The 17,171-nt window shown below is 40.3% G+C and overlaps 1 protein-coding gene across 3 annotated transcripts in view; it reads left to right on the top strand.

Annotated features, from left to right (window-relative positions):
* The first annotated feature begins 3,829 nt into the window (after nt 1-3,829).
* Nucleotides 3,830-17,171, top strand: part of LOC122662391 (tRNA(His) guanylyltransferase 1-like) — an 83,925-nt gene continuing 70,583 nt past the window's right edge. For 2 of the 3 annotated variants that reach the window (XM_043858012.1, XM_043858013.1), the window contains exons 1-3: nt 3,830-4,117; nt 4,734-4,865; nt 5,004-5,048. In XM_043858012.1, the coding sequence (XP_043713947.1) occupies nt 4,014-4,117; nt 4,734-4,865; nt 5,004-5,048 (281 nt within the window). In that variant the 5' untranslated portion in view covers nt 3,830-4,013. The remainder of the gene's footprint in view (nt 4,118-4,733; nt 4,866-5,003; nt 5,049-17,171) is intronic. The other variant, XM_043858011.1, reaches the window with a different exon arrangement.

Here is a 17,171-nt window from a genome sequence, read left to right as displayed (position 1 = left end):
ATGTTGTTAACTTTTTTTTTTTAATTCCTTCAAATCTATAGACAAGACACTATTTTGATAAAAGGAGTCAACTTCATTACTAATAGCATCGATTGTACAATATTTCATCCGCAGTATATGATCAAACTTCAAATACTTTAATCCCCTATTTTTTTTTTACAACCAGCAGTAAAAAGGACTACAATAAACAAAACTACTACAAATTCACCCATAATCTTCACTCTATTCTTCAAACTTCGGACCTCATGCATCCTCCAATTGTTGAATTTATTGACTTTTTTCGCTTCCACCAATCATAGGATTATTTATTGGTGTTTCGTCCTTGGGATTGCATTAGGCGAAGTTCTACATACGTCTCATTCACAGTTTTGGTAGAGCCTGTTTTTATTAAGCTTAGACTCTGATATTCTCACTGTCGCTCTTTGTCCACACCAACATTTTTTGTTCACAAACTTTAATGAACCCGAGTTGCTATCATTAACGCTTGATGTAGACATTTCATCTGCAAAAAATTCAAGATAAATATCAGATTGGTGGAAAGGTAAAGAAGAAATTGGGTGGGGTATGTGTGTATATGAGTATCTGTGTTGAATGGGAGGGGTGTGTCTGTGTGTATATGTGTATGTAAATCTGTGTTGAAGGGTGGGTATGTTTGTGTGTATGTGTATTTATATCGAAGGGGTTAGGTATGTCCGTGTGCAAATGTGTATCCTAAAAAACATGGCTTTTGCTCCTATAGAAGGGCTACTAAATGAGAGGAGCTGGGTCTGGAAGTGATAGTACATTTACTCTGTTTTATTATGTTCTTTTAATCTTTTTCTAGCTGTTACCCTCTGGCTGTACTTGCATATCTAAAACTCATTATAATTTGATATATAGCATGAACTGAAAATCAAAGGGCAAATGCAATGCTAGAGGATTATGCTCACTGACATTACTGATCTGTGCAAGAGAGATTTTGTGTATCAGCAAGCATTACCGATCTATGCAAGGGAGATTTTGCCCTAATTTCAAATATTCGAAGGCGGAAAGGAGACGAATAGAATGTGGGAATCTTACCTTTGCCAGAAATTAGAAGTCCTCAGGTCGCCGGAGCTGGGAGAGTTGCAAGGAGGGATAGACCCTTTGCTGGAGTAGAGTCGTTGGTCGTACGAGGATGAAGGAGATGAAGCGGAAAGGAATTGGCTCCTGTCCTGCAGTGACTGGAGCTGGAGCGTCCAGCACCCCCTGCGATTGCAACACCTGGCCATGTTCTAATCCAACGGTCTTATTACATATAACCTATTATTTTAATATACCCCTCCCATCGACCTCTCTCACTCGCCCAGATTCCATTAAACCCGACCCGTATTTTAGTTTTTGAAATCCAAATCGAAAATAAGGGAGATAGGGTCTCCATTTCGTTGAGCGACAAACCCGATTCCAGAGCTCTCACCTTATCTCCAGTGGTTGAGCGAACGGCGACGAGCGGTGAGCGGCAGCGAGTGGCGGCGAAAGGCAACGAAACGGACCAACAACGAAAGGTAATGTGACTTCTATCTCCTTCTCATTCTCTCTCTCTCCGGATTTGGCTGTCCCTCATTTTCGTTCTTGAAAAACCCTAATGACGGTGCTATTTGGGTCATTTTCAGTGGAAGTGTGTGTGCTTTTAATTACACATTTTGCCTCTAATCTATTTATGCTCAAAATAGAAACCGATAGTTCATTTTCGTTCCTGAAACCTTAATGAGGGTGCTATTTCTTGTTTTTATAGGGGTTTTTACTGCTTGGTTCTTCTCTTCTTTGTGTGACTCACATTTTCCTGTGGATCCACTTGATTCAGTATCCCACTGTTTGGCATTCTTTCCTTTAATTTTTGCAGTTAGTGTAGAATTGATCGATAAGATCCTCTGTACCACTCAATCATGTATTATTTTTTATCAAATTTTATTTTAACTTCGTTGCCGTTCGTCGTTCGCCATTCAACCAGTGGAGATGGAGGTTTTTCGATCCCTAGGGTTTGTCGTTGTTCAAGCAAAACGAAAGAGGAAAAGGGGGGAAGAAAAAAATTCCTATCCCTTATTCTCGATATTGGTTTTCAAAAAGTGATTACATCGGGTTGGATTTACTGGGATCTGGGCGGGTTTGAGAGGTTAATGGGAGGTCTGGACTAAAATAATGCTAAAAAGTATATTATGCCGTTGGATTAGAACAGGGCCACGTGGAGCGATCGCATGGGGTGCTGATGCTCCAGCTCCCGCCACTGCAGGACAGTAGCAAGTCCGGAAAAAGGGTTTAAAAGGTTGGGATGGGTTGGTGCAACGGTCATGTGCTTTAATGCAGGGGTAAAAGAGTCATTTGTTCTTTGAATCTAACAGAGCCATCCAAAAGTAATTGGTTGTAATTTTAGAGAACGCAGGGGAGGGTTTGAAGTATAAGGCATAATCCAGGGGAGGTATATGTAATTTTCCCTACTCTATATTAGTAATTAAATGGACTAGGGTGGTGACAGTAATTTATTTCCATGCCCCGAGGTCTATTGTGAGCTATTGTAAAGTGCAGGGACCTATACATACTTTTTTCTATCAATTACGGGTTTTATGGTTATTACTAAACCAATGTGCACTTTTGTGAAATTAAAAAAATTAGTTAATTGAGTGTGATTCGGTGTAGGCTACCTTGGTGTATGATCCAATAGGATCACACCACTTGACACTAGCAATCCTAAAAAGAAAACGAATCATTCTTTGACTATATAAACGCTTTAAGAGGAGAGAAATATGTCCATGTCATTAATCACTCTCTCCTCTTCTTCTCTCTATCTCTCGAAGAATTGGTGATTGGCATACATTAGAGGGAAGATTGAGTTGCGTTTTTCTCCATCAAAGCATTGAGTGGAGATTGATTCCAACTTCTACGAGCTTGGTGGTCAAGTGATGTGAATCGTTAAAGGTGTTTTGCTTGTGGGACTAAAAAAGTAACCTAAACCGGTATTGAGTTGTTTGATTCGAATACTTTATATTGTGTGAGAATCAATCCATTGTATCGGATCATAAGAGTTTCGATTTGATACTATTTCCACTATTTTCGGCCACGAACCAAATGTTGAATGCGAGAGTGGTGCCAGTCACTAAGACTCAGAGAAGATCAAAGATGATAATCAGACTTCTTTCAGGAACTATAGATCATCAGCCCACCTTAGTAGATTCAACGACTTTTTGATGAAAATTGTTCAACAGAAACAAAGATCTTCAAAGGGACGAAACAGATAAACTCAGTTAATGGTATTCCAATAGAATCACTCTTTCGAACGATTGAATACATAAGATGTAATCTCCTCAAGAGATTATCAAACTAAAATCCAACAAACTAAGATTACACTAAATTGCTCCTACTTTTTGATAAAGATAAATAGATTCTGGTGATTTGATTTGACAAAAGATCTTTTTTTTTTTTTTTTTTGGGTGAAACAACAAAAGGTCTTTCTTGTTCCTTCTATTCTTCTATTTAAAGACTGAGTCATTCATAACCGGCTGGTGTTATATCGTACCATGCGACGGTTATATCTCCTCCATTGGCCGGATATTACCGTTTATTCTTACTTCAGTCAAACCGGTCACATGACCGATAGTTTAGCGAGGTCCAAGTAAGCCGATCAATTTCATTTTTGTCCTTTTCTAAGTCCGAGTCATTCTAGACCCAATTCTTGCTGGCCCTCCTTTTATACTAAAATAGGGTACAAACATATATTGCTAACTGCTGTATCCTCCCTCAACTTTTAATGTGGCAGTTCACTTTGCTGCTTCAACTGCTGCATTGTTGTATACCTTCCTGAGTCCCTGTGATCGGTTATTAAATGCGCATTTATCTTGTAGCAGTCTACTCCGATAGCAGAAACACCCAGAAGTGCTTTTAGCGCAGAAACAACTCCAACGAAGCAGCACTGTTGCCAAACGTGGCCTAATTTTCTCTCCCACCCTTCCTCTACTTTGGTACCACTTTTTGGTTTCCTCTGGTTGAATTGGATTTTGTTGATGGCCAATAGCAAATACGAATATGTGAAGTCGTTCGAAGTCGAGGATCAGTTGTTGCCATGCACTTGGATAATTGTCAGAATCGATGGCCATGATTTTCAAAGGTAATGATTTCTTTCATTTTCTTCGCTTATCTACACACAATTGGCCTTTCTTTTAAACTTTCTGTTTTTTTTGGGAATACTATCTACAAAAATTGGCTTTAGTTGATTTTGTTGTCTACTTATTGGTTCCTTCATTCTTTGATTCTATCAACCTTTAGTACAGTTTTTTCTGCTCAAAGTATGCCATCAACTGGTTAGGTTGAAGAACCATGAATTTAAATATTTATTTTTTAGGTTTATATTATTTAGAACTTAGTGAGGGTGGGCCTTGGTGAAATGGTAAAAGTTGCTCCATTGTGACCACTTAGGGTTCGAGTTTGGAAACAGCCTCTTTGTGAAAGCAGGGGTAAGGCTGCGTACATATGACCCTCCCCAGACCCCGCAGTGGTGGGAGCCTCGTGCACTGGGTATGCCCCCTATTTTTTTATTATTTAGAAGTTAGATGGTAAAATAAGTGAAAAACGACCATTTTAGGATTTTGTGTGGTTAGAAATTCCTTTTTTTTTTTCTTGGTGGATCTTTGAGCTATTAAATTTTGATATGTTGGAATTGTGTTCTTGGTTAGCATTCTATGCCACAAAATTTTGAAAGTTTTTTTTTTAATGGATTTTTTTAGATTTTCTCGAGTTCATGAATTTGTGAAGCCGAATGATGAGCAAGCTTTGAACCTGATGAACTCATGTGCAATGGCTATGTTGGAAGAATATCCAGATATAGTATACTCATATGGGTTCAGTGATGAGTACAGGTACTGTAGTTATTCTTTAGGTTTGTTACATCACATCAATCTCAATTTGCATGAATTCAGGAACTATTCAAGTATTATTGACTGTTTTTCTTTGATGATTAGAACTGATTATATTTCTGGTAATGTTATAACTTACAGCTTCATTTTGAAGAAGACATCAAATTTCTACCAGAGACGTGCCAGGTTCGTCCTCTGATATCCTACTCATTTTTTAGCTCCTACAATTCCATGGCTTCTATTCTCACTAAGTCACAATGGGAAGATAGGAAAAAGCTGATGTGGACCAATCAATTGAAAGCAATGATTGGCATGATGATGAAAGATTTTAACCAGAATATTGGTTTAAGAACCAAAAAGATGTTAAGATATTTCTCATCAAAATTGGCAATAATATGAGCTAAAAAAATATGTACTTAGAATCTTACCGTTGAAGTTTTCCACCAGGAGATTTGGATGTTCCACTAAATCCTTTAACTACTCCACTTGCTTCTTTACACAGTTTACTGTTCCTCTTTCTTTTTTATTTTTTATTTTTTATTTTTTTTAATCTTTTAATTTTAAGAAAGGTGAATTGTGCAACCAGAATTTTCTGGATTCGAAAAGGACATATACATTAGTAATGAACCTTACTTCAAGCCCTTAATACTATCCCTCTTTCCTCTTCTCTTCCAAAGAAGATAAAAATACAAAAAGAGGAGAGGGGAGATAGAAAGCTTGTTATGAGGTTCCTGCTTGTCAATAAAGAAGTGGGAAGTTCCAATAGAAGAAAAGGAAGCAAGCATAACAATCCGCAGAGAATTTCTTTTGAAATATTTATATTCCATTAAAAAGATTTTCATATCTGTATTCATGTCGTTCAGATCTTCATGTTGCCAAAATGCTATAGCTCCCTCAAAATAATTCCATTGACATCTTACTTTTTATAATTCAAGCTGGCTGGCTTATTTCTTTTATCAAAGGAACTTAAATGCTGCACAATTTTGTTAGAGGTTTGTTAATGTAGTCCTAGTCCTAGTCTCCTAGATTGGTAGGAGACCACCTTGGAGCCAATCAACCAGGATCTGTTATGAACAGGTAGAATCGGCTAGGTAAAAAATAGGGTTTTTAATGAAATTATGGTTAGGGTTTGGTGTTAGGGTTATGTCAAGTCGAGGTAGGGGAGTCTATCAGTGAAGGTCCTAAGATGTTTTGATGAATGAAAGTGTGTAAACTTGAATAGGCAGCAACTTAGGTTTAGGGTTTCGGGTTTTGGATAAGAGGAAAAAGGGGAATCTAGGGTTTGGCTGGGCAGAATTTAACGAAACTTGAATGGTTTTCTTCGAAGGGTATGAGGGATAATCGGTTAGATTTGTAGATTGTTCTGACGGTTGGTTTGGGCTGTGGAGGTTTTAGGGTTTTGGAAAACTCAAAAACAAAAGGGGGAAAGTTAGGGTTCGGGCTGTAGAGGATTAGGAGAAGAATACAGGGGGTTGGGAATAGTTTAAACTCACTGTAATTGCAGGTTCAAACTGGCAGCAGCTTGTTTTATGGTAGAACTTGAATAAAAATTGAATCTTGAACTTGAACTTGAAGGAAAGCTTCAAAAGAACCATCTGGGCTTCACACCGCAAGGTGTTGATTGGATCAAACACCAATCCCACCAACGAACCACCTGGGCTTACCACCGCAAGGTGTCAATCGGATCAAACACAGATCCCACCAGCCTTGATCAAACATAAGACAAAATCTTCAATGGAGAAGAAGAGCAGCAAAACCTTTTCATGAATATGAAAATTTGTGTTCAATACTTTCCCCCCTTACCAACTATCAAAACAATCTACAAAATCTAAAAAGGGAAGGCCTAACCAAATCCTTGACCTATTAGGGTGTGTTTGGTTGCATAAATCTGTTGGTGTATGTATTAATTCTGGATTCGATTCCATAGAATGACTTTCCGTGGATTCGTAATTCTGAAAGATTAACTGTTTGGTTACCTTGATTCTGTGACATGAATCTTCTTGAATAACTGCTTGGTTACCCTGATTCTGTGACATGAATCTTCCTGAATAACTATTTGGTTACCCTGAGTCTATCAATTGGATTCATCCTAAATCTACTTGAAAAACTGTTTGGTTTACCATGTATCTGTCAATTGGCCAAATTTTCATTTTAAATACAATTTATATTTTTGCTTTATGCTTCCTATATTTATTAGTCCTTCATGCTTCCTATATTTATTTGAGTGGTATCTTCAGTATCCCTAAAGCCACCATCAAGGCTATGGAGCGCATCTTTTGTGTTTTCTGTGGAAAGGATCTGATACCTCTAATTTCCTCCACCCCATCAGCTGGAAGTCAATCTGTCTCTCCAAATCTGCGGGAGGTCTAGGCATTCGTCGCATTCGGGACTCTAACACTGCTGGCATTCTCAAGCTCATCTGGAAAATCTCTTCCCGTCAAGATTCCATCTGGGGTAAATGGGTCTACTCATCTCCTCAAGACCGACTACTTCTGGACTGTCTCTATCCCATCTGATTCCTCTTGGATTTGGCACAAGATTCTCTCCCTCCGTCCCCTCGCCCTCCGCGGTATCTCTACCTCCATTGCTAATGGTTCCTCCACTTCTCTTCGGCTTGACCACTGGCACCCTCTGGGGGTCCTCTTTAATTTCTTTGGCCCCAGGCTCTCTTATTTCTTTTGGCTCCTCGACCCCCCTTCTCTCAATCCCACTATCCTTTCCCAAATCTGGGCATCCCTCCCTCCCCTTCGGCCTTCCCCCTCCCCTCATGCGGATAAGGTTGTTTGGCTCCCTTCCCCCAATGGCCTATTCACCTCTGGTTCAGCTTGGAATTTCACCCGAGTCCCTAGCCCTATAGTCCTATGGCACAATTTAGTCTGGTTCAAAGGCCACATCCTTCGCTATAGCTTCACTGTCTGGAGATCCCTTAGACTTAGCCTGCCCACCCAAGCTTTCCTCATCCACCGCAATATCCCTGCCCCCCCTTCTTGCATATTTTGTTGGAATGGCCTTGAAGACCTCCCCCACCTCTTCTTTGCTTGCCCTTTCACCTCCCCCATCTGGAAAAAAGCCCTTTCCTCGATCTGACCTCGTAGCAGGAGAATCCTTGCCTTTGACCGAGAATGGCTTTGGATGATCAGGACTTTCTCTGGGACCTCTATTTGTGACACTATTGGGAAGCTTGTTTGTGGTGCTGCTATCTACCATATCTGGATGGAAAGGAACCTCAGGAGATGGACTTCCAATTCCCGATCTTTTGATTTGATTTGGAAATCCATCTCCTTCGATGTGTCCTCTAAGCTCAATTGCATTCGTCAAAGGCATTTTTTGGATACCCCAAGGAACATGCATATTGTTGTCTCCTGGGGTGTTGATGTGCATCTTTTGCAGTCTTCTACCTCTGCGTAGGCCAGGTTGATTGTTCTCTCCCCCTCCTCTCCTCTCCCCCTTTTTTTTTCTTTTCTTGTATATTCCCCCCTTTTTCTTTCCCTGCTCCCTCCTAGGGTTCGGTAATATATTTATTTACCAAAAAAAAAGAAGTTTTTGCTTTATACTTTGGATTTCTGAATTGGCCAATCATGCCATGTATTTGGGTACCCCCACTTGGTTTGTAAATAAAAAAAAGAGACACTTCTCCTTATGGTGAATCTTACTCAAGGCCAAGTATTTGAACGAAACCAACATACTTAATGCTAAATTCAATTCGGAAAAAGGGATTTGGATTTGGAATAGTATCGCTCACATAATTCCCTTCCTTAGGAAGGATCTTTAAATTCAAGTCATTTTTAACTATGTGGTTTCATTGTTTCTGTCATTCGCAATGACAAGACAATTAAATTAACTTACACAATATGGTTCTGAAAGAATTCAATCTAGATGATTACCTTAACTGACTATGCTTTGAACAGTTGAATAAAAAGGGTCTTAGTAGATTTGAACCACAATCCCTTGGAACATGCTTATGTTTCAAGTGCTCTACCAACTTGAACTATAGACCCATCAAGTAGAGTTAGGAACTTACAAGTAACCCTGAAACATTGACACAAACCTTGCTTCAAAGAGAATACTCAATGGGGTTTCTAAATTTCAAGTAAGATTTAAAGTGTTGTGAGCCTATAAAAAACCACTGGTACTGTGTTGGGTTCATCTCATAAAGCTGGTTAAGAACAGTCCTTACAACTTTGTATGTGAAATAGTTGAGTATTTGCTGCAAGTAAAGAAATCCTTTAATAGCATGAATATAATAGAATTAAAATAGGATCGACTAAGTGAGCTGTCATGCAAGCAGTAGTATACTCCCACAATTAGCTAGCTCATAGTAACACTAATGAGAACAGTAAAAAAATATAAGAATGACGCAAGGAATTCAATTGAAGTGTATTTTCTAATATAATGTGACAGCGCATATTAAACAACAGAGAAGTGGATGAAATTTTGTCTCAATGGGTTTGGAAAACTAGCTGGATCATTGACTCTATTCCAAAACCAAGCTTATCCACTGATCGGATGTCGAGATCTGAGAAATTCCCACTGATCTCAGAAATGTAGCACTCAGATCAGATGTATTCATCAATCAATTATACAGAAGAATATCCAATATATAAGGCCCAAAAAGCAATCAGAAATTAGTTTCTTGCATAAAAAAGCAGAAGAATAAATTAGTTTCAGAAAAGTTGATCGAAACTCAATAATTCTTGAAATCAGATTATTAATAGGATTCAAAGCAAATGAACAAATTTGGAAATTGGAATTTAGAATCAGAAATTAATCGAGGACAGAAACTGATTGCAAGTTATAAAATCATATTCGAAGTCTGGGTTAAAAGATGAGTCTTTTCAGAAATCCTACCAAGAATAGGAAAACTGAAATTGATGAAAAAAACCCAGATCTTAACACTAGCAACCAATGCAGGACCTTCACTGATATTTAAAACAGCAACTTGAACATAAACAAAAACAAGAAAGGAAAGACAGCAATCGATGAAAAGAATTGAAACAAGAGATGCACAGGGTACTTGATTTTCTGGTTTGGAAAATAAGAAAGAAGAAGATAGAAGAAATAAAAAAAAATGGTGTGGGAGCTTAGTTTCACGCCGTCTAGGCGACACTCCAAGGCGTCCAAGCTGCCTGAACACAAACTCTGCCTAAGATTCACCAATCAAGGTCTAGGTTGGAATCACCACCAACTCTGTTACTGTATCACTACATAATCCTTAATAGGCAAAAAGCCAATTCTTTATTCAACTCAAAACATGGGTTTTAATATAGCCTTACAATCTTATTTAAAGACTACTAAACTGAATCATATTGGCTGTGGGAAAATATGCCAACCAGTTTCTTATTAAATTACAACTCCAATAGAGGAAGAAAAAAGTCTTGAATTTAGGGATAATATCTCAGCCTATCTTAACAACTGTTACAAGAGATAAGCTAGGAAAGTATCAAACGCACCCACAATTTTGATTTTGAGAAAACCTCAAAACCCTCAAAACATATAGTTTGATTTTGGGCCAAAACTGGTTCAATGATGAAGTATACAAAACAGCAAGTTCTTTTTTGAGTAAATTCTGATCCAATGGCAATTAAAGTGGTTGAAAGCAGGCATACCCTTGTTGATAATTGGATTCTTAACATTACTGTCTAGGTTGCCAGTCTTTTGTGTCAATTTCCTTTTCTCCCATATTATTAGGTTCATCATCTTTATAATTTTTTGTTTGGTTTTCTTTAAAAGGATTGAGTGAGATTTGTATCAATATCAATACCCCATCCTCTACTTTATTACTTGAATGATAATTAAAACCAGCAAAAATATACTTGGTAGTCAAAGTAGATAAATCAAAGATTGTGTGCAACGCATGACATAGTGATTATCAGTGTGGGCCAACATGATTTAGGAGAATGAAAATAGAGAATTCCCTAATACAGATCAGTTCAGGTTTATAATAGTTGCCAATATACTGCTTCCATTCTTGTGATTGTATTGTCAGTGTTATCTGCTACTACTATTGAGGCAGAAGTCAAGCTGTTTGGCAAGAAGTACTCTAGGAAGACTCATGGGAAAGGGGCTGGTTCACTCCACCAATCGGTGAACTAACCCCATGGGCCATAGAGCCAACCAACTTCTAGTTAGGCCAGCCCAATTGGGCTGGTAGTTATTGGGTCTCTCAAACCCAGAATCATGGGGGGTATACTTGTCAATTTATTGGAAAGAATTTTGTAAATTTATTGCTGGACAGTATCTGTTATGTTTCTAAGTTAGTTCAGTCAAGAATCAGGAAAGTTTCTATTTTCTAAAGTAAAGTCAATTAGTTAAGTTTCTATTTTCTCCTTTCTTGAGAAGCAAGTTATTGCTCTCTTTTTATTGTAAGGGTTATTCAGCCTCCCCCACGATTTTATGAATGAAGAAAATTTGCTTGCTGCAAACATATGGTTTCTTTGTCACGCGCTCATAACTTGAAGGGCTGTTAGGAGCCTGGCTGGGAGAGCCGAATCCCGTTATCCCCCTTTTCTCTTATCTTCTTCCTCCTCCCCTTACCCTGCTCAATTCCTTTTGTTGCTGCTGCCATCCAAGGTTGCCGCAAGAGCTGTGAGGCCTCTGGAAGATCAGAATCAAGCCCCAATCATGTTCAGTTCTGCTTTGCTGCATCCACTCGAAGGGAGGTTCTGAATACCCTGCGACCTTGCTGTTCTGCCCAGGTTTGCTGCAGATTTCCTGAGTGTGATAACCCCACATCCTTCCACCAAACCCTGCTGGGTTTTTGACCTCCATTCCATCTCACCTTACACTCCACTCGAGTTTCCTTTTCACTCCATTCCACTGGCTGGATTTAGCCTACACCTTAACCTTCTATTTTGGGATCAACTTCTGGATCTCACAATCATACTATCAGAATAGACTGGGATTTTCTGCAAAGATTACTCCCTACACAAGCACCACTTGATTTGAATTTGAGCCTCTTCTATTGGCTGGTTGGACAAAACTCCTAACCTTCTAATTTCTGGTTCAATTCCTAATTTGAGTTTTGTGTTGCTGAATATTCCTGGTTCAACACAACTAGTCTGGTGAATAATGCCATGATTAGCCAAATATTTTTGAAATTGAGATTCTTTATACTTGTTTCCATTATCACTTCTCAATATTTTGAGAGTAGCCTGGAACTGAGTTTGGACCATTTTATGAAAGTGCTGAAAACATGAAAAAACCTGATTTTTTGTGTGTAAGAGATACACCCGTGTGTTCCTAGAATGACAATCAATGAAAGAGACAAACCAATGATGACTAGAAATAGAGGTTTTACGACTAGGGCCCCAAACATCATAATGCACCAATTGAAAACAAGAACTTCTTTTATTTGAAAACTGATAATTTGAACGTGTCTGTTTGGCCAGAACACAAGCCTCACAAAAAAAGTCATCCTTAGTATGTTGGGTGACCAAACTAGGAAACAAATGTGCTAAAATTCCTAATGGAGGGTGATCCAATCGTCTTCCCAGAGCCTAGATGCTTAAAGACACAATGAGAAGGAAAAAATGTTACTTTGCAATTAAGATCACGAGTAATACTACTAATTGAAAGAAGGTTAGTAGTGAAATCAGGAATATGTAACACAGAGCACAACGGAAGAGAGAAAGTGCAGTTGATGATTCATTTTCCCGATATAGAATAAGGGGAACCATCAGCTACTTTGACCTTATCTTTCCTAGAAGTGGGAGAATAATGATGAAACAGGCTGGAGGAACCGGTCATGTGGTCTGTAGCTCCAGAATCTATGATCCAAGGAAGGGAAGCTACAGAAGCACAGTGACCACCAAATGGAATACCTGACCAGGTAAAGTGTGAACCTGAAGGAGCAGAGGAGTTGGCAGGAGCAACGGATGTAGTAGAGGCAGCAGCATTGATAGTCCTTAGCACACGGAGGAATGCCTATAAATTGTCCCAGCCAGAAAATCATAAACTCTGATCTTTTCCATATGTTTCTTGTATGGAGTAATATCAGTAGCTGTACTTGGGTGAAAATCAGAAAATGATCCAATTGCTGCCAAAGGCTGCGCAAAGTACCATAGTATTTGGAGACTGTCTGTTGATATATGGGCCAGAATCCCTGGGGGGTATTCTGGACATTTTTCCTCATTATTTCATTGTTTTATGTATGTGGTTTAGTCCCATATCGCCTATGTACAGTTTTTATTCTTTTCTATTCATTATAAATATATGGCTTGGGGTCTGCTTTAGAGATCCAAGCATCGAGTTCTAAATCTGGTCCTCTTAACATGGTATCAGAGCTGGATTAGAACTCAGATTGCAATTCACAATCTCCTTCCTTCTCTAATTCTCGATCTTTCTCCCTTTCTCTTCTTCTCTTCTTCCCTTTGTTTCGTTTTGTTCTTCTCTGTCCCATAGGGCAGCACTGATGAGCTGATCAATTGATCCAGCTGCTGCCCTCCTTTACCTCATCCCATGATATGAAGATTTGATCGATTGGGTGCAGCTCTCTGTTTGCTGCGAATATTGAAGACTTCAGCCTTCGTTGGACAGAAACCCTCTATACAACAAGGGATTTGTTCACTATATTGGAGCTCCAGACTTGCAGCAATTTATTATTCTAGCACCTGCAGCCTCTTAAGGTCGATATTTTTTCCAGATTTCAGGGTTTTTCAAAACCCTAACAATAGTCGTTGTTGGGGTTTTATATATCAGTTGATTCTGAATTTTTGGGGAGTGATTCTCCTCTGGCCTAGACTGATTCGACTGCAATTTCAGCCTCAATCCACTCATTGGTTGGGCATCTTCTCCTCTTATCGATTTCAGCACTTTCAGGGTTTTGTTCAAAACCCTGCAAAAATCGATCTCAAGGTTTCCTCTGTCTGGTATTGCTGATTTTTGGAGATATTTATTCCTTCATTATTAGAAGGCTTTCATCATTGTTGCAGCCCTTATCGTGGAGGTTTTCTTGGGTTTCTCTTCACAACAGCCCTTATCTGCGATTTGGAATTCTTCACTGTCGTCATGGGTGACTCTGTGGATTCGACTGCTACTTCTGTGGGTGATGGAAACAGCAAACCAGATTACCTTACTTTTTCCCCTAATTCAATCAAGTTGGATGGCACAAATTACCTGCTTTGGTCTAGGTCTGCCTCCTTTGCCATTGAGGCCGGTGGCCTTACTGGTCATATTAGGGGAACCATTGCTATGCCTACTGAGGTTGGAGCTGCTCAGGACAAGTGGCTTGCCAACAATGGAGTTCTTATGTTCTATCTGATCGGTTCTATGACTACAGAGCTACAGCACAATTTTCTTGTCCTTGACACAGACCGCGGAAATTTGGGCTGCTTGCAAGGAGACTTATGGACAGCTTGGCAATGATGCCCAGGTATATGAAATCAGGAAGAAGGTCCTTCACACTACTCAGGGAGAGTTGACAGTCTCCAAATATTATGCTACCTTGGCAGCCTTTGGCAACAATGGACCATTTCTCGACTTTCACCCGAGTACGACTACGATGTTGCCTCCTATAAGAAGCATGTGGACAAGATTAGGGTCTACGATTTTCTGGCTGGCTTAAATGTGGAGTATGATTAGATTCGTGTTCAAGTGTTGGGCCATAAGCCTTTTCCCACACTTGAACAATCTTATGCCTTGGTGTCCTCTGAAGAGAACCGTCGGGCTGCCATGTTGCATCCTCCTGTTACTGACAGATCAGCTCTCAAGGCTGCTGCCCCTGCTATTTCTACACCTAATAGCACTGCTTCTCTTGGTGATTCTACCATAGGGAATGTCGTTTGTGAGCACTGTCACAAACCCTATCAGGCCAAGGAGAAGTGCTGGAAACTTCATGGGAAACCGGCTGACTTTGAAGCAAAAAGGGCTGCCTAGACAAAGACAAAGCAAAAGCCCAAGGCCCATTAGTCTGAAAGTTTTATTGCAGCCCCGGCTACTGACACTGGTCTATCCTAGGATGATCTACAGGCATTCCTACGTATGCTCCGGTCTTCCGCTGCTGCTGCCTCTACTACATCAACTCCTACCAGTTCTTCTGCTCCTTCGGGTTCACACTTTGCCCGGTCAGGTATTGCATTTGGAGGTCATTGTGCTTCTGTAGCGTCCCATCCTTGGATCATCGATTCTGGGGCTACAGATCATATGACCGGTTCTTCTAGCTTGTTTCACAGATATTTCCCCACGTCTGGGAAGGACAAGGTCAGGGTGGCTGATGGTTCCCTTTCTGCCATCTCTGGAAAAGGAATCATCAACTGCACTTCTTCTCTTCCCTTGCCCTCTGTTTTACACATTCCTAACTTTACTACTAACCTTCTTTCTATTAGTAGTATTACTCGTGATCTTAACTGCAAAGTCACTTTCTTTCCTTCTCATTGTGTGTTTCAGGATCTGGAGTCTGGGAAGACGATTGGATTGGGTAAAGTGCACGGTGGGCTGTACTTGCTTGATGACGGTCGCTTCTCTCCACCACTATTACATTCTCCACCACACCAGAACTCCATGGTCTCTTCTGAACTCTACCAGTGGCACTCTAGTTTAGGTCACCCCCCTTTAGGGGTTTTAGCTCATTTATTTCCTAGTTTGGTCACCCTTCGTACTAAGGATGACTTTTTTTGTGAGGCTTGTGTTCTGGCCAATTAGATACGTTCAAATTATCCTCTTTCAAATAAAAGAAGTTCTTTTTGTTTTAATTTGGTGCATTCTGATGTTTGGGGCCCTAGTCGTAAACCTTCTATTTCTGGCCATCGTTGGTTTGTCTCTTTCATTGATTATCATTCTCGGCATACTTGGGTATATCTTTTGCACACAAAAAATCAAGTTTTTTCATGTTTTCAGCATTTTCATAAAATGATACAAACTCAGTTCTAGGCTACTCTCAAAGTCTTGAGAAGTGACAATGGAACTGAGTATACAGAGTCCCAATTTAAAAAATATTTGGCTGACCATGGCATACTTCATCAAACTAGTTGTGTTGATACCCTTGCCCAGAATGGTGTGGCAGAACGGAAGAATCGACACTTGTTAGAGATGGCCAGGGCTTTGATGTTTGCGAGGAATGTCCCATCTCAATATTGGGGGGATGTGGTACTCACTGCAGCCTATCTCATCAATCGGCTGCCTTCTCGGGTCCTTAATTCTCGCAGCCCCTCTGATGTTTTAGTGGGAAATTCCTCCTTTATTGTGCCTCCCAAGGTGTTTGGTTGTGTGTGTTATGCTAGGGATACTAGTTCTTCTGGCAAGCTTGAGCCTCGGGGACTTCGTTGTAGTTTCTTGGGTTATTCTCCGACCTAGAAAGGTTACAACTGTTACCATCCCCCTTCCCGCCATACCATGGTTAGTATGGATGTTATTTTCCATGAGTCCCTTTCCTACTATTCGTCACCACCTCTTCAGGGGGAGAGTTCTAGTGAAGATGTGCTTTTTGAGATTCCTCTACCAGAGGTTCCTCTCGCTGCTGTCCAGCCTACTTTTCCACCACCCACGGCTGCTGCCCAGCCTACTTTGGATGCCCAACTTCCTCTGGCTGTTCCTCCCTCACTTGATGAGAATCCTATACGGGGGAGACCATAGAAAATGGTGTTGTTAATGTTCCTATCCAGGGGGAGTTGACTCCTGTCCAGAGGATTGTTGGTGAATTTTAGAAGAGAATCGATGACAACTCCAACATCATCACCTATACAAGGGGCAGACCCAACAGAGGGCAGTTGCGACCCACTGTAGCACCAGTACCCATCCAATTGTCGGCTCCAGACCCGGGTCCTTCATCTCCTGGTAATCTCTCTCCTTCCGACCTACCTATTGCTCATCGCAAAGGTACTAGGACTTGCACTTTACATCCCATCTCTCGCTTTGTTTCGTATAGTTCTCTTTCTCCTTCTTTCCGTGCTTTTGTATCCTCTCTTTCTTCTGTCTCTATTCCTAAAAATTGGCAGGAAGCATATACAGATGGAAAGTGGAAGGCTGCAATGTTGGAAGAAATGAGAGCACTACACAAAAATAACACGTGGGATCTTGTGACTCTTCCTCCAGGGAAAAAACCAGTGGGATGTAAATGGGTCTTCGTGGTCAAACAGAAGGCTGATGGTTCAGTGGATCGGTATAAGGAGCGTCTGGTTGCAAAGGGGTTCACTCAGACTTATGGAGTTGACTATCAGGAGACCTTTGCACCAGTGGCAAAGCTCAACACTGTCAGGGTCTTGTTATCTTGTCTTGCAAATCTTGGGTGGGATCTTCAGCAGACTAGATGTGAAGAATGCCTTCCTCCAGGGGAGCTTGAGGAGGAGGTATATATGGACATTCCACCAGGCTTCT

The sequence above is a fragment of the Telopea speciosissima genome, chromosome 5, assembly GCF_018873765.1.
Source record: "Telopea speciosissima isolate NSW1024214 ecotype Mountain lineage chromosome 5, Tspe_v1, whole genome shotgun sequence".
Taxonomy (NCBI): domain Eukaryota; kingdom Viridiplantae; phylum Streptophyta; class Magnoliopsida; order Proteales; family Proteaceae; genus Telopea; species Telopea speciosissima.
This window is presented reverse-complemented; position numbering and strand designations above follow the sequence as displayed.